At 43.2% G+C, this 18,543-nt stretch overlaps 1 protein-coding gene across 7 annotated transcripts in view; it reads left to right on the forward strand.

Moving 5' to 3' along the window:
- The first annotated feature begins 276 nt into the window (after nucleotides 1-276).
- sox5 (SRY-box transcription factor 5) overlaps nucleotides 277-18,543 on the forward strand; it is a 93,140-nt gene continuing 74,873 nt past the window's right edge. For all 7 annotated transcript variants that reach the window (XM_059325540.1, XM_059325541.1, XM_059325544.1 and 4 more), the window contains exons 1-2: nucleotides 277-459; nucleotides 11,838-12,033. In XM_059325540.1, coding sequence (XP_059181523.1) covers nucleotides 383-459; nucleotides 11,838-12,033 — 273 coding nt within the window. In that variant the 5' untranslated portion in view covers nucleotides 277-382. The remainder of the gene's footprint in view (nucleotides 460-11,837; nucleotides 12,034-18,543) is intronic.

The following is an 18,543-nucleotide window of genomic DNA, read 5'->3' on the forward strand; positions in this document are numbered from 1 at the left end:
TATGGTCAAATGGCCCCTCCTCTTTGCTCTCTCTCTCTCTCAAACACACACACACACAGACGCACACACACACACACACACACACACACACACACAGACAGACAGAGCAAGAGGCTCTGCTGCTGGCCCTTTAAGAGCTGAGCCTAGATCTCACAGCTTACAGCGAGGGAGGGAGAAGAGGAGGGACAGAGGCACAGAGAGAGAGAGTGAGGGAGGGTGTAAGGCTGAAAGTGTGTGAGTAGAGAGACAGAGAGGAACAGAGAGAGAGAGAGAAAGAGAGAGAGAGAATCAGCAGTGTATGTGAGAGGTTGAAGGATCACTTCTATCCCGTCTTGTTTTGGGGAGACTAACCTTGTTCATCTGAGCATTGTGGGACTGTTTTATGTTGTTGTTGACGAGAGAGACGAACCCTTACTCCAGCATGCTCACTGAGCCTGAGCTACCTCAGGAGTGTAACAGGTATGTGACGCTTTCTCACACACACACACGCATGCACACACACACACACATCTACGTAGAGATGACAGAGACGGGGGACAGCACGGAGCGGGACAGAGATAGGGAGGGCAGGGAGGGTAGGAGTAGAAAGTAGAAACGCATGTGTGAGGAGAAGACTCGGTGTGTGTGTGTGTGTGTGTGTGTGTGAAGTGTCTCAGCGAGTCGGCGGAGTTTGAGTGGAGAGTGTGTGACAGAGTCAGTGATGGTGGAGGAGAGTTGATGATTGACTCCTATTCTTTTGGGACAGATACCATATGCAAAGCTTGGGCAAAGCAGGCATTATCTGTTTGTGTGTGTGTGTGTGTGTGTGTGTGTGTGTGTGTTTGTGCAGAAGTAACATAACATGTCCCTGTTCTCCTGCTCACTGAAGTTTTGTTGATTCAGTTCAAAACCTCCATAGACAAAGTGTTTGTGTGTGTGTGTGTGTGTGTGTGTGTGTGTTAAAGAGAGTAAAAAAAGACACTTAAAGAGGTGTGTGTGTGTGTGTGTGTTTGTGTCAAAGTCAGAATGTGTGATCCTCTCCCCACATCTCCGCTGCTTACCACAACTTTATTAACTTCTGCTTTACCCTATTAGCTATTTATACTCTTTCTGTAACTGCATTACACATTGAGGTGCTATCAACAAGTCAAAATTACATAGAGAATTTCTTTGTTTTTAAACACTTTGAAACAGCCAAAATGAAGAACTTTTCAAATCTGAATTAGAATTGTTTACACCATGCCATCCTGCTCAGTATGAAATTTACTTATTTGTGAATTATTTTTCCACATAATCCCAATTCAATACATGCAAACCCTCAGTAATCCTATTGTCAATCTGCATGGTGTTGTTGTTGTTGTTTTTTTCTTGCTTTATGCTAATGTTAATCTCACTGTGCCCCTCTGATGTTTGTGCGGGCCCTGCTTCATTTAGAGGTGCCAACCCTCTAACCTTGCCCTTTTTGCCGACACTGTCAACACAAGTGGCTTTTGCCTGTGGAGTAATAGTTGTTTGATGCTAATGCTGTGAGAGACAGATTATGTTATAATACCCGGCGTTTTAATACGAACACACATACGCAAAACACACGCGCCTCTCTCCCTTCTCCTGTTTGACTTTTATTGCATTAAAGTAGCGCTCTGTTTTACCCGATGAAACTAATCTTTTGTTCTGAGATAAACTGGGGTCGGAGGGGGGATTTTCAGGGGCCCCTTTGAATTAAGAACACATTTAGATGAAGCAAAAAATGTGTTTTTAATAAACCGTTCAATCCGGCAAAGTGGTTGAGGAGAGAAAAAAAAAGATAACAACAGCTAGGAGGAATTAAAAATTTAAAGGATTACACCGAAAAGCAGAATGTATGGAGATAAATGCAGGGATTACAATGACTTAGGAGGAGAGCGCTTAAAACTCTTGCTTTCCAGTAATGCACTCCATCACTGGCCGTGTGTGTGTGTGTGTATACGTGTGTGTGCATATGTGTGTGTATGTGGATGTACGTGTGTGAGCGAGAGAGGGGTATCTTCCATTCTGTGTGTGTTTCCTGTGTGTGTGTGTCGAGCACTAGTCTCTCTGCGGAGCGGAGTGTGTGTGAGTTGCCAGTGTGTGTGCTCTCCAGCCTCGGTGGTCGCGATGCTCTCGGTTCCTGCGTCTCTGTAAGTGTCCGCTCGCCTCCTTCACCCATCTTCATCTTCTCACCACGCTTCCTCTTCTTCTAGTTTTCTTCCCCTTTTCTTTTTCTTCTCTTTTTCTTTAATCATGTCGTTGTTAAAATTCACTTTGAGTTTTGTTCAAAAATAGCCGATAAAGAAGAGTTTGTCTGAGTTTCTAGAAGAGGGAAATATTTGTTCTTTTAGAGGTGAGAAGTCACAACTGAAATGTATTAATTTTCTTATTTCTTGTTGAAAATGAGTTATCTACTTTAAGGCTTTAAAAAATATTTCTCATTTTATTGAAGCCATCAAATCGTTTTATATGTTTTCATCTCTACTTCTTTAGCTGTTAAAAAATGCACTTCATGCTTTGATAAAGCATGATTTCTCTGTCTTATTATTTCTAATTCTTATTTTGTATTGTAATATGTCTTTCATGATTCGAACTATTTTTCGGTTCTGCGAGCGCTCGGCTGTGTATCAAAATTTCCAGTCGAAGCTGAAAATAGTGGAAACAGACTGCCTTCGCTAACACGGCCTCATCTGTTCGCACAAACAGAACAGAAATATACACACAGGGAGAAACGGAGAAAGCCAAAGCAACCAAAACACAGGGAAAAAAAGAGACATTTAAAATGTGGCAGTGGATGGAGAGATGATGTGGTCAAACTGACACATTCCACCCCGACGAACAGGAGAAGAACAAGAAGCAGGGTTACAGAAAAGTGCCAGAGATTAAGAGGGGAGGCAGGGGGGATGTTAGGGTGAAGGAGGAGGGAGGAGGAGAGGAAGAGGTCTCTGTCGATGTGGTGTTAAGGTAGTGGTGGATTTTCACACCCCTCCATTTGTCCCCTCCATTTATTGGGGTGTTTGCGTGTGTGTCAACACTTTGAGCGGTTTAAGCAGGACACACTCAGACACAATCTGACATTACTTTCATCGCACTTAGCAACAAGGACGCTATCAGCAGCCTGGAGGACTTCACCTAATTTAATTGTGACAAACTGTTTTTATTTTATTCCTAAATCTGATTTATTTTCAGCCGTGAAAAGCAAATAAGCACATTTAATCAAGTACTGTACTGTTAAATTTTAACGAGTATTTATTTCTACTAAATATTGTATTTGTTTACTCAGCTTCATTTATTTCATTGCTTTAATTATAATTACGTAGAACATTTTTCAAACAAAATAAAACAACTTATAAAATGCTATGTATCATTATAGATCAAACAGCATCAGCATATAAAGTAGTGGAATCTGGCTCCACAGTGAATCAGCCCACACATTAATACACCAGTAATAATAATCAATTATTTTGATATATAATAATGAAAAGGCCATTCTGCATAATGTGTACTTTTACTTTTAAAACTTCCGTACATTGTGCTGACAATACTTTTAGAAAGTGAGATTTTGAATGCCGGAGTGCGACTTGTAATGGATTTTTTTAATCATGTGGTTCTGCTACTTTAACTAAGTCTCCTCTCCAGCTGTTTATTTATATTTATTTTCGAACAATTATGGACTTTCATTTTGTAATGATAGCAGTATGGACAGTTTTTATAACAGAATTTTTTGTGGCTTATAATATAAAAACTTGTTTCAAATTTAAGTGAGCAGTGCAGCTTCCAGTGAGAATGTCTCTGTACTTCATTTAAAAGGGCGAGATTAAAGTGGTGTGTGTGTTTGAGGAAGGAGAGAATGTGTGTGTCTGAAGGAGAGGGAGAAAGAGCGAGCGAGTAGAGTAATTGAGTAGAGTGTCCGTGCTCTGCAAACTAATGCGCCATTCTGGCCCTCTCTTCCCCTGTGGCCCTGTCCCGGCCTCCCTCTCTCTTTCTCTCTCCCTCTCTCTCCCACCGCCACCTCGGACTGGAGGCCATTGTCTGGGCCATATTGTCTGTCCCCAGAGAGCCTTGATAACCGTGTCTCCATCCACGGAGCGAGAGGGGGGCAAAAAGAAAGAAAAGGAAAGAAAGAACGACAGACAGAAAAATACCAGAGGAGAATGCTAAAGCCCCCCCACTTCCTCCCCTCTCTCAGCACACTCCCACCCTCCCCCTCTCACCCCTCCAACTCTCCCACCACGGCCTCCCACCCCGGTGCGATCAGCTGACCCTCTCTGATAGCCAATAGAAGAAAGGGAGCAGGGGGTATTTGACTGCATTTGTTCTTGTTGTTGTTGTTTGTGGATGGGGGGAGGAGGTGGAGGGGGCCTGGGAGGAGAGAGTGATGGAGTCTAAGAAGTGGGTGGGGAAGAAAGTTAGTGTGTGTGTGTGTGTGTGTGTGTGTCTGTGTGTGTGTGTGTGTGTGTGTGTGTGTAAAACACAGACAGACAGACAGAGGTGTCCCTCCAGGCTAACTAGAGTCTGGTCATATGACATGAGGTCACAGGGTGGGGGTCAAAGGTCAGGGGGAGGTATTGCATTGTCAACAGAACAGGAAAACTCCAGCAGTGTGTTAGCATGTGTATGTGTGTGTGTGTGTGTGTGTGTGTGTGTGTGTGTGTGAGTGTTTATCCAAGACTTCAGACTTCATCCCTCTTTCTCTCTCCATTTCTTCTTCTTCTTTTTCTTCTTCTTCTTCTTCAGCTATCCATCGATCCAGGCAGCTTGTCTTACACTAATCACACTCTGTTGCTCCCTCTCTCTCTCTCTCTCTCTCTCTCTCTCCATCTCACACACACACACACCGTTTACCATCCTTCCAATCTACAATAGGAGACAGTGTTAAAGGCTCGGAGCTCCCTCCCAGTGCGCTACAATGAAACCTCTGTCTTTCCAGGTAGTTGGAGAGGGAGAGAGGGGGAAGATAGAGTTGGAGAAGGGGAGACGGGGGGGGGGGGGGGGGGGGGGGGGGGCAGAGGGGGTCAGAGGAAAGGAGGAGACCATTTGGGCCGAGGTGGGAGAGTTTCAAAGTGCAGGACGAAAGAAAGAGGCCAGCTGGGAGTGTGCGAGTATTTGTGTGTTGTCATTTATGTGAGAGAATGAGCCCGTATTTGTGTATGTGTGTGTGTGTGTGTGTGTGTGTGTGTGCGTGTGTCTGGTTTACAGGGGCAGGCCAAGTCGCTGACAGTGAGACAAATGTTGTGACTCCTTTATGGATTGCTTAACAAATGCAGCACAAATAGTGGCCCTGGCACAACAATGGAAAAACACTGTCCTTCGCTCAATAAACATTATGCAGCGTCTCCCTCCTCGCAAAACACCAGGGGAGCGGGGCCGCCGTCCACCGGATGCACTTTTCCTCTCTCCGTCTGTCTCTTTTCACCCCCACCTCTTCCTCCCCAACTCTCTTCTTCTGCCTCTCTTCTTCCTTCTTCTAGAGCAACACTTGAGATTTTCCCACGAGCTGTCTTCGTTTGGCCTGAAACTGATGACGACAAACCGACCTAAAGTTTACAGACAGAAAGACAGAAAGACAGATAGATAGATAGATAGATAGATAGATAGATAGATAGATAGATAGATAGATAGATAGATAGATAGATAGAGTCAAGTGCAACACACTTTCTTTCCTGTTTCCTTCCTCTCTCTGTCCTTCATCTTTTCATCAACCTTTCTTCGGTTCTAAAATGTCAGTGACGATCACGTCGTCTGGTGACTCAGTGTAAAGACATTAATAATGCTTTAAAGAGGGAAAAAAACTGAAAACATGACAAGGAAAGTATGTGGAGCGATGGTGACTAAAGCTTTGGGTGGAGGAATGGATGAGAGAGGCCGAAAGAGAGAGAGAGGTAGTCCCAGAGGCCACATGAGTTAGCCCACGTCTTCATCGCCCACCCCCCCTTCGCTGTCTCTCGCTCTCTCTCTCTCTCTACACACACACACACACACATACACAACACATGACTGTCTCTCCAGCGTGTGTGTGTGATTAACAGCGGTGACATTAGGTTGTGTGTTATTGCCTTTTGTGGTTAAGCTGGACAGGAAACAGGGTTTGGGCTGTCGGCCGCCGATTTAGGGCACCTCACAGAGGATGCTTTGTGTGTGTGTGAGGCTCAGTGTGTGTCTGTGCCTTTGTGTGTGTGTGTGTGTGTGTAAGGGTGTGTCTGTGTGTATACGAGTGTGTGAGCATATACAGGCAGGAGCTGTGTGCACATTTTCTCCCTGTTACACACTGTTTACAGTGGAGAAAGTCATCAGGGAAAATCCAGCATTTAACTGCATTTTACATCAGTGCTAACAAGAAGGACATTTTAAGCTTTACGATGTTACACTGCGGTCAAATTTTATGTCCAAACATCTTTGGAAATACTTTTTTTAATTGGCATTTTGCCTATGGGCTCTAGACATTTGTTTTGGCTTTTTTCTACACTCATTTTCAATGTCAAAATGTGGGAGAGGAATGTAAAAAAATGTCCCTTTTATACTTAGAAGTTGTCTAATAAACAAGCTCTAATGCTTACAGAGCAACAGTCAGGGAAAAGGGATATCAGTGACTCCCTCCTCCAGGTCCTCCCTCTCTTAATCTTTATCCATCTCAGCCTTTCTTCTATGTTGCTGCCCCACTCTTCCCACTGTTCAAAAGGACAGCCTATAAATAGATATTAGGCAATATCCTTAAGAGTCTGCACAGAGAAGAAGGGAGAGAAGGAGGGGAGGGAGGGAGGGAGGGATGGAGCGACATTCTTACAAACAGCTGATTGTGTAAAGAGGGAACCGTAAGTAAGACAACACCGGGAGAGAGAGACACAGAGAGAGAGAGAGAGAGAGAGAGAGGGGGAAAGAGCAGGAGGACAGACGATGTTAAAATAAGTTCAAGAGTGTGTGACGGAGAGATAGAGACAGAAAGAGAAGGAGAAATCGTTTTGAAAGCTGAGACAAGGAATAGCAAATGCAGCGAGTGCAGGGGGAAAAAAATGCGATGGCAATAAAGCGAGTGATAGCGCGACACAGGGGGAAACATTTGTTTAAATTCCCGCCTGAGGTGTCATACGGATGTAAATGTTGCGGTCGGCTCCTCCGAGGCAAAACGCCCCGGGTGCCTTATCTAAAAGGCACATTCCGCTCAACTATTTTGATATGCCCTTCCATTCCCTCAGAGAACAATTTCAAAGATAGCTCGCATTTCCACGCAAATAGACCGGCACCTGAGTGACAGGCAGACAGTTCTTAGCAGTCACAAGGTGGCGGAGGGAAAAAAGCCAAACACAAATGTCACTTTGACTCTTGACAGCACTTTGGAATTAGCCGCCGTGCTTATTTTTACTGTAGACGACGATTCGACTGACTGTACAGCGTGTGTTTGTGTAGTGGTTGAAATAATGGGTTGTAATTTAAAAAGTGGCTGAGAACACACACACACACGCACACACACATGCATACATGCAGACGCACACACACTTTACTGTGGAATTCTCCAGAGGAGGCTCCCACGCTCCCTGAAAGCTTGTTCTGAGTAGAGGAGTTAACAAGAGCAGTTAGCACCATGATTATGTTAGCAGCCAGACACACAGAGCGAGAGAGCCGGGCATGTGTGTGTGTGTATGTGTGTGTGTGTATGTGTTGGCGTGTGTGTGTGATAGCCTGTGACATTTCTGCGATGGCTGCTTTGTCTTTCTCTCACTCTTCACTAAAGCTGAAACAAATCTTTGCCCCAATTTTGCTTAATTCATTCGTTTTATGTGTGTGTGTGCGTGCATGTGTGTGTGAGAGCAGCCCCTCTCGCGTGTTCATAAGCTTGCTGCCTGTATTTAAACATGCTTGCGTGTGCGTAAACTCTCCACTGCTGACGTGCCAACATGAAATGGGCACGTTGATTACAGTAAGCCAAGGCTACGAGACGGTTAACCACCGTCCGTGGCGATTATTCGGCCCGTTAATGGACGTACGCCGCTGTCCGATTAGTGACTTAGCAGCAGTGGACATATGTGATATGAGAGGGACTTAACTGAGGAGCCGCTAATCATGAAAAAGCCAAGGGGAAGTGGCGCTCTAATCTCAGCTTAGCGCTCTCACCGTGTGCATGGTTGTGTGTGTGTGTAAAGGAAATGAGAGTTTGGGGGGCAGAAGAGAACAACATTACATTAGAAATGTGTTTCTTTGGAGTTATTCCTTTTATTTATAAAGGAAAAATACATATTGTTGCACTGGTGTTATGTCATTTGTAATATTCCTGCACTTCTTTGTGGAAAAAGGCTAGCAGCATGTGTGTGTATTAAGTGTGTTAATGACTAGTGTGAGGTGATTTTTGGCGTAGTTGGACAGGACAAAATTATGTTAATATTCCCTAATTATGACCCGGACGATGCAGCCAATTTATCTACTTAATAAAACCTCATCTTTTTTAATCCCCGCATCACTCGGTGCTTTCAAGCAGCTTCCTCCAGGTCTCCTCCAGGTCTCCGCCGGCATGACAGCCCTGCCAAAACTTTAAATGAAGTAGCCGGCGTAACCTGCACACCCGCCGTGCCCAATTGTATAGTAATTCGACTTCAAAGACAAACGGGAGGGAGAGAGGGATTTTATAGCCGGAGAGGAGCTGTGAACGGCCTCCCCATTCATAGACACCCACCTCTGAGGAAGTAGTAGCAGAGTATGGGGAGGGGGTGGAGGGGTGTGAAGAAGAGTAGAGGGGGAAGAAAAAGAAGAAGGAGGAGAGGAGGAGCACAAAACAGCAAAAAGCATGATGAAATGTTCGTTATTTTCTTTAGAAGAGAGAAGTGTTCTCTTCGGCCCGCAGAGTTTTTGGATGTGTGTTGTTTTCTGTGTTAATGTGTAACAGCTCTTGTCTGTGGACTGTCCGTCCCCTAAGATACGACACTGCGGCTACTGTGGTTAAATGATGGATAATAAAGTTGTAAAAACAAATCTCAAAATCCTCACATGCACATCAGTGTTTCTGCAGCTGAGCCAAAGTGCAACATTAGTGAGGATTCAAAGCTGACCCCAGGTCTGTGTGTGTGTGTGTGCGTGGGGTTGTGGCCAGGCAGAGGTGTGCACAGGACACAAGGGGAGGTGTGTGTGTGTCTGAAACAAAAGGCCTCAGTGTGAGAGAGTGAAAGGAGGTAAAGTAAACAGCCAGTGATGAAGACAGACCTGCAGTGTTAGGGCCTCTGTTCTATGTATGTGCACATGTGTGTGTGTGTGTGTGTGTGTGTGTGTCTGTGTGTGTGTGCCGCGTGGCTCAAAGCCCTGTAGTTTGTACAGCTGGGCCTGCCGCTCACATTGGATAGTGTGTGCATGGAACAACATACACACACAGACTCATGAGCACACACACACTTCTTTCTCCTCCTAAGTATCATAAATGTTATCACAAGTTAAATACAGTTTTAATAAGAATTGGTTTTAATGATATTTGCGTGCAGTTTTATCTCTTATGTCCTTTGTCATCGAAACAAATACAAACTGGTCATTTATGGCCGCAGTTTTTGCTGAGCAAGCCCACGAAGATAGAGCGTCCAGAAGAAACAGATAAAGAAGATATGTATGTGTGGGTGTTTGTGAATTTGTCTTCTGTACACATTGTCCTCTGTGAAAACACTCATTCTAACCTGTTCAGCTTGATTTGATTCATCTAACCTTGATGAAACAGGACAAAAAAGTTTGTCAGATTGTTGTTTTGCGACAATTTCATTTAACAGCCAAAGTTGTTTATTCCTGTGATGTCGTTTTTCCTTAAATAGTTTTCCATTGAAAAAGGGGGTAATGCTGTTTTTGTTTTAAAAATATGACATTTTCCCTTTTTTATATTAATTTCATTCATATTAAACTGACAATCTTTGGATTTTGGACTGACAAAAAATACATTTTGAGACATTCCCTTCAACTTTGAGTAACTACAATGGACTCTTTTATACTATGTTCTTGCATTTTATAGAACAAATAATTAATTAAGGAAATAATCAGCAGATTAATCATTAATGAAAATAATTGGGAGTTGTAGACCTAATTTTGTGTTACACGCAGCCCTCACAAGCGGATGAAATTGTACAACCTTTAAAAGTGCTGCAAAGTCTCATGAAACTAATACAAAGAACACAAATTGCTTATCTGTGTATGTTGACATTTCGGGGATAAAAAGCTTCTCAGCTTTATGCAAATGATAACAACAATTTGTAAATTGGTTCCAATTATTAGATTATCTGTGAGGTCTATGAATCTTGCAGGCAAAATCTTCCAAAAACAATTAAAGGTAATGAAATTACATCACTATGATGGAGAGTTTTTTTACGGTATCACTGGAGTGGAGTTTATTCGATTTTGACCGTAACCTTCCCCGCGATGTGATAACGCTGCATGTTGGGTTTCTTAGCATGGCGCTCTCCTCATCGCCTCCAGTGAGCAGCACTCAATATTGTTTGCCTTTCCCCTGTCATAAGGTAAATAAGCAATGAATTAGTGGCAGGGCTGCTCCGAGGAACAATGCCAGATGTACAGTCCAGAGGAAATCCAATAGAGTCAAGAGTGTAATCAGTTTACCGGAGACAAGCGGGCAGAGAGGGCAAGAATTTGAGAGAGAAAGGAGAGCAAATCAGAGACAGACGAGGTAAAGATGGAGGATAAAGACATGACGATGTAGGTAAAAGAGAATGAGCAGAAGAGTTTAAAAAAATGGCTTGTTAAATCAAAGGCAGGGAAAGAATGACTTGAGAGTGAGACGCCTGTTGCTTTTTTCTCATTTTCACCACTTCCCATTACCCCCCTCTCCCTTCAAGTTATCACAGTCTCTCCATCCCTCCATCCATCCCTCAATCCCTCCATCCCTGTCTTGCGTTGCCTCAGTGCGACTGAGCTTTAGCAGCCTATTACCCAGGGTCATAGTCGCAGTGGCTTCAAGGCTGACAAGTGCATCTGAAAGCACTCAGGCGATGCTGAGAACCACATTAAATTCTATTATTGCCGCATAGTCACTGCATCCCTATTCAGCTGAAGTACAGGGAGGCAAATTTACCTTGTGAGAGACAGAGTTCACCTAATAGATGTGGCTTTATATCCTTTCCTTCTTTTCAAGGGAACAAAGCCACGGTAACAAATGCAAACAGCGGGGCCTTCGTGTTGCTAGCTATTTCCCTCCAGCTCCTCTATTGTCCAGAGGTTTTCATAAACACATATTATTGTCACCGTGCATACTGCTGTCGTTCTCTTTCTCTCTTTTTTTCCCCTTTCCCACTTTGTGTCTCTCTCTGAAAGCCCATTGTCAAGACATGGTCATTTCATCCACAATGCCAGTGCAAGCGGGCTCCATTTGCAGTAATGGCCCCGTCTTTTGGAAATGCGAAAGTTGAATGGCCCCCATGGTAAACATACTGTAAGACCTGAGAGTGTGTTTGAAGGTCTGCCAAGGAGCTGGATGCTCACAAACCGACTGAAGGGGATATTGTGTGGACTTGCACTGCGAGAGCTCTGTCGACTGAACGAGCTTGAATGTGCGACGGAAAAAAAAACTAATCCAGAGAAAAGAGAGGAAAGAGAATTGGTGCAGGTTGATGAGCTGAATGGGATTTGATGAATTCCTGCTGGGAGGACTTAAAGATGTCTTCATGTGTGGATCTTTTACAGTAAAGTGGGTGAACATTTAAAGTTGGAACAAGCTATCCAGGAGTTTGCAGGAACTAGTTTTACCCGCAGGAGCGTGCCCACTTTGTGTTGCCACCATCATATCAACCTATTATATCATCCTTTGAATATTGCTCACTCTTCCTCTTGTTTTTCCTTCTCTCTCTGTCTTTCTATCTCCCTTCCTTTTTTTTTTCCAGGATGTCTTCCAAGCGACCAGCCTCTCCATATGGGGGGACAGATGGAGAGGTAACCATGGCAACCAGCAGACAGCGAATGGAGGATGAGGATAGCGAGGGACTGGGCGGTGTCATCCACCTCCCCCTGGCCTCCTACTGCGGCAAGGTGTCCCCTCGCTCGCCCCCCAACCGCAACTTGGACAGCCCTCCCAACATGGTAAGGACGGCTAATGTCCAATCTTGCTCATTTTGTTTGGAAAGCACCCACCTATGGGTGATGGCGGCCTTGAGCGCTGACTCTGGGTCAGTCTTTGAAACAGGTGCAACATGTTTCCAGCTGGTATGATCCACAGTATGTGTTACTGCGTCAGGTTTAACTTCTTAATCCACCACAGTAGAAACATTACTTTACTCCCATTTGGGAAACTTTTTCCCTGTCGAGAACTTCAAGTAAACTTGTTCCCTTCCTAGAAGTCCCATTGCACCCGATTGCCACAATTTGTGTCAAAAATTGCAGTCTTTCTAGGAGTCAAAACTCAGATTCAGGTGGAATTAGACTTTTGGAGGTTTCTGAGTTCCGTCAAAAGTAAATGCCCATAAATCTCAGAAAACCTTCTTAAAACTCCAGAACTTGCTTGATAATCATTGTATTTGTAAGTTTTCTTCAGTCTCTAAGTAATATAATAATAAGTCCATTGGTTTGCTGAACTGCTAATGACAAGTTCTGCATACTTTTAATGGCGGCACTTTGTCAGAATGTAAGGAAATATAAGCCAAAAAAAAAGAAAAAAACAAACAAAAACAGGGCTCAAGTTGCAGCGCACAGTGTAACTCACTGAATCTGTGGCAACAGTATGCTTCTTGTTTCAATCCCTCATATCATTATGGGACTATACTTACCATAGTAAGTATAACTAAAGTTCCAAAGATTGGAGCATAATTATTCAGCAGATAGAAGTAAGACAAATAATAACTGGAAGGGCATTCGGAGAGCGCAGACCTAACGAAAGTGAAAAATAATTTACATCATCTTGTAATTAACTGAAACAAGCAGAAAACATAGTGGAGATTAAAAAATATATCAGTGACCAAATCCATTCCTTCCTATAAGGGCATCTGCGTGTGTGTTTGACAGGCTTTGGTTGACCCTGAGGGCCCAGAACACCATCAGATTATGTTCATGGTAATCCTGGTTTCCACCAATACAGAGTGAGAGTCGGCAGTGAGGCTGAATTTAGCCTTTTGTCTTTAATAAAGGCTGCTTAAATTACCTGGAAAAGTAGGAAGTGCTTTTTGTTGATGTATTCAGGTAGATATTAACTTCATTGACCTTGTTTATTATCTTCTGAAATAGGCAAATAATGTAGTTTTTGGAGATGTAGTTTTCTAGACAAGTGAACAGTAATATTTCTACTATTGAAAACAGAATAAAGGAATCTACAGTCTGGATCTCAAACACGTCTTTGACTTTGGTATGTTGTTTACTTCTCTAATGGTGACTAAGAGTCACTTTTTGAACCCAAATACAAAATAACTTCACAAATCTCAACAATGAGGAAACAAAATATATGTTTGGTGATTCAGGCATGAAAAGAGTGAGATTTCTAAAGAGGCAGAAATTGACTTTCTCTGCGAGTGAAAAGCGCGAGGAGCTGGAGTTTTTTTTTTTTTTAAATGGGAAAAATTAAGGTTCAAGGCTACTGTTTGGGTGCACACGTGTTTTTGCTTTTATGTGCGCGCCACCAGCCGTTGCCTTGAGCCCATTTGATGCACAGTTGCGTGACTGAAGAATGTGAGCCATTGCAGTGAGTCATTTTCTTCAGGAGGAAGTGTGACATTGTGTGGTAGCGGTGCTGTATGTATGGCTCTCTATGTGTAAGTGCGCAGGCTTATTTGTACAGTTGCATCCTCTGTGAGATTCATGTTAAATATTAGAGTAGGCCTTGCCGTATATAGGCTTATTGCAAACTTCTGTTAGTTGACATGCATGTGTGTGTCTGTGAGTACACAGCTATGTGTGCATTTTTAAGATGACTGTTTTTTTCTGCATGTGACTCATTCCACATTCTATACATGTGGTGTGATTTACAATGCATGTTCAGTACATAAGTGTGATTATGTGACTGTATAGGGTATTATGTGTTGCTGGTATGCATTTATTTAGTTTCTTTAAAATCATATTTGCACAACAAAATGCTGACTATCCACCCTGAGAAACATGCTATTAACACTTTAGGGTAGAGCCAGATTTTATGGGGGAAGCAATTCACTGAATATAGCAGCTGATATATTGGAATTTTGAGCTGAAATGAAAACAGACCTTTTCTGTCAATTTTTTATTTTTTATTTTTTATTTTTATTTTTTATTTTTTATTTTTTTATTTTTTATTTTGCATAGATATGAGTATTCAAAGGTACTCAGAAGGGTGCTTTTTTAAAACAAATTACTCTAATATGTAACATTATTATACATCATATGTACAATGTATTATATTATCAGCCAATTCTAGAAATGAAACATGAAAAAAAGGATAAATGACAATGAAATAAATAGCTAAACAATCATTAGTACTTTGGTATTTATAAGTTTTTTTCTTAAAAAAAAAAAGAATCTTATATGAATGTGCATATGAATCTTATTTTTGTACCAGAACTGTTTATAATGTTTTCACTACAGTGTGAATGCCAGCCTGTCTTATTCTCCCGGGCCCTCACCTTGATACGCACCTTGTCACAGCAGCGCTCTGATAACCGTCGTCGACCTTTCCCCCATACAGACGATAAATGCCCGCATGCTGTAAAACAATGAAACAGCGCTTAGGAGCTGTAATGGAAAGCTAATTCTGTAATTAGCCTGCTGATTAGCCTGCAGGCCCCTCCCACAGTGGACTCTGCATATGTGGCAGGTGCCGACTGTAAACCAAAGTCCTGGGAGCATGGGGGAACATTCAGGCATGGAAACACACACACACACACACACACACACACACACACACACACACACACACACACTGGGTTATCTGTTGCTGTTGAGGAGAGGACAATGATTAGATTATTCCTTGTTCATTTAGATAGATTTATCTATTCTGTTTACACTACAAAATCTGTATATATGCAGCTACACAAACATCACTGTTGTTAATATTTTGCACATAATTAACCTTATCACTGTCCTCATTAGGGTTATTATAAAGACCCCTCCTGACAAATTCCTAAATGTGAAATCATTGACAGCAGAAGGGAGACAGCATTGATGTTGGAAGGACTTGCCTTGCTGGATAGGGGGTTGTATGGGGGTTTCTCCTACACAGCATAATAGCTGATGTGGCTTATTAAGTGGCAAGCTAGGGTGTGTGTGTGTCTAGCGGGTGGGATGGGGGCTTATCCGACTGCCTGCTTGGCATGTTGTTAGATGTGTGTTAAGTTTTTTTCGGAGGGGGTGAAGGGGGGTTTACAGCGCCAATCCCTTCGCCGCTGACTGTCTGTGAAGGGTGGATGAAGAGAAGTAGAAAGAGGAATGGAGAGAGGGAGAGGAGATTTACAGCGTGGTGGGGGTGTCAATGGGACTCTAGGGGAGTGGGGTGGGGGTCCGCCTCTCTCAGGGCAATTGTCAGAAAGTGATAGGGGGGAAGTAAATGGCTCATCGGCGACCGGTTGACTTGGAAGAGAGGCAGCGGGGGAGAGGGAGAGGGAGAGGGGGAGGCGAGATTACAGCTTTATCTTGTCATAGTAAATTAACACGGCGGCAGCAGAAGCGCTCAGCTACACACTGACCTCTTCATCCCGCCTGCCTCGCCTGCCTGCTCAGCTTTGGCCCGGCCGCTTTACCTGCCTGCTGCAGCTGCACACACACACACACACACACACACACACACACACACACACAGAATAAAAACCAGCACTCACACTCGTTTTAAAAAGCTGAAAGGTGCCACATTATTCACTTTTTTTCAAATTTTGTTTTCGTACAAACCCTGGCTGGAGATGAGAATAGTGCTTTTCATAATGGTTTGCAAATGAATGTAGTTTAGCTAAAAGGGTATTGAATGTGAAGTTCTCACTGCGCTGGTGGACCCTGATTGGCTGAGAGCAGCTCAGTTCAAATGCCTGATGGGAAGGATTTTAGCGGTGAGGTCAACCAATCAACACAGAAACCAGTTATGATGCAGCAGCAGAGTTAGCAAAGGATGAATGTTTAACTTTATTCTCTTTATATCTAAAAGTGTGAATTATTATAACAGGGTGCCTTTAAAAACTGCAGTGCCAGTGCAGATCTTTAATACCTCTCCTTCTTGCTTGCTTTCTTTTAGGTCTTTTATGTTTGTGTTTTGCAAATCCTTAAGAAAAAAATGTTTTCACATCAGGCAGAGGCAAAGCATCTTCTCTCATAAATGTGTTGATGGACAAACACTAATTATTTCATTAACAGGCGAGATGCACGCTACCACGATAGAAAACTATAAAGATATTTCATCAGGCATTATTTCTTATTCATTTTCCTCCACGAGCCCTCTCTTTCCCTCTTTTTGTGTAATTTGTATGTGTGATTGTGTGTGTGTGTGTGTGTGTGTGTGTGTGTGTGTGTGTGTGTGTGTGTGTGTGTGCATGTGAATTTGACAGATTTAACACAGTCATTGAGCAGTCTTGAGACACAGTGGTCACACTTAATTTCTCATGCCAGTGATGCACTAATGAATCAACACACGCTTGCCTGTCAACAGCGAGGGGTCGTGGTAAAATATACTGGCGTGCATTTTAGCCAAACTGCTATTTAAAATACAGAAAATACAGCTGCATGTTTTCAGATAAGGAAAGGGCAACTGTGTCATTATTAGACAATAAGTTTAAATAAACAATTAGAGTTAGGACAGTTAAATTAGTCAATGGCTTTTTAATTTTTTTTAATTTAAGGGTTTCCATGGAAAAGCTCCACCATATTGTTGGAACAGGAGGATAAAAGTAATGCTTGTCCCAGCCTGAGGGACCTCCAAGTCAAAACTGACAGTGTCTGTGTTTAGCCATGGCATGTAAAGGGATTTGCTGCATGTGTGTGTGTGTGTGTGTGTGTGTGTGTGTGTTTGGCAGTGTATCGGAGGTGTGTAAAGTGTATGTCGTGTAGATTGGCAGCCCTGGCAGAAGAGCTAAGTCCTTACCCCCCTGCAGGAGTGATCAGTGACATTCTCTTGGTGTGTATTTGTGTGTGTGAGTATTTTAAGTTGAGCAGCTGTTTCCAGTTTCTTCCTACTGCCACATTGTCCATGCCTTGATCCACAACGACGCGCCAAGCATCAAATATTGTTTTTCACACATACACCTTGCACAGCCCAAGACATGTCAGGCTACGGGAGAGATAGAGGGAGAGAGAGAAAGAAAGAGTTTCTTCTGTCGGGCAACAGAGAAGGAGGAAGGGGAGAAGAGGAAAAAAAAGAACATGAACAGCGGCATCTGTGCTGGCTGTAGGAAAAAAATACATTTTTTTCCTCTTTTTCTGGCAAGAGTTACGTGTTTTTAAACCAACCACCCCTCACAGATGAGCTTAAGAAGACAAAAGTTGTTTAATTCGGTTCCATTGCAGAGGCAGTAAAAGGATAAAGAGAGTGAGGCGCAATTTTTACTTTGTTCCAGTCATTTTGGAAGAGAATTGACATCTGCAAACTAAAGGCAGAACCGCCCACACTGCCAGCCTGCCACATCCAGTGCACATAAATACATATATGCCGGCACTCGCACATTAACACACACACACCTACAGGCTATGTGCACTCACAGTGTCACACATATATGCACAGAAATGGCAAAAACCTGTTCACACGCATGCACTGAGAGGAGGGCATGAACGTTTACAGTCTCCAGAATTTCTCTTTCGGAATAAATGCATGTTGATGAGAAAAGTTTTTGCAGCCCGTGTTACTGCAGGAGCATGTCGCTGCGCACTGAGCGACACCCGTTTACAAAAGAGGATGTGTCTTGTCCTTTTGATCCCTCTGTCTTGGACAAATCGCCAGGGTAAGAATGTCAGCAGGGCACACGGATTATATGCTGGGAGGTTGATGGGGGGAAGAAAAAAAAAATCATAAGCCATTTAAGTTGCCTCCGGGATAAGGCTGTCTGTTTGACTTCACACATAAATAATGTCACAGGCCCTAATTTACCAGATCTTTGAAGAAGCCTGGGCTCCCTGCTAATTCCTCTTGATTGGGAAATGACCTTCATTGTTGGACGCAGTGAGATGACATCTCCCTGGCAGATTTTTCGACAGAGCGAAGACAACCCCTTCACCCCCCAACTACACCCCCCACCTCCTCCCTCCATCTCCCTCCCATATTCTTGTTCTGTTTGTTTTGTTTGCGCGACATCTTTCTCGAAAGAAAGAGTGCGGCTGTTTTAAGTAGGCGCTGGATTAGATAAATGGGATGTGACAGGTGTGACCGCTGCCTTCAAGATGCCTGCCTTCCTCTCTCTCTCTCTCTCTCTCTCTCTCTCTCTCTCTCTCTCTCTCTCTCTCTCTCTCTCATTTCCTCTAATAACATCGCTTCTCTCTCTTCCTCTCCTTCGCCTTTCGCTCTTTCTTTCTTTCTTTCTTTCTTTCTTTGACTTCTACCCACTTACACTCCTTCTCTCCCTCTGTCTCGTTACATTTGCATGTCGTGCCGGCGCTGATGCAACTCAAAATCACAGAGCCGCTCATTTGAAGTCTGAATTTCCCTAATCTGGAGAACAGGAGGAA

This window comes from Centropristis striata, chromosome 22 (genome assembly GCF_030273125.1).
Source record: "Centropristis striata isolate RG_2023a ecotype Rhode Island chromosome 22, C.striata_1.0, whole genome shotgun sequence".
Classification (NCBI taxonomy): domain Eukaryota; kingdom Metazoa; phylum Chordata; class Actinopteri; order Perciformes; family Serranidae; genus Centropristis; species Centropristis striata.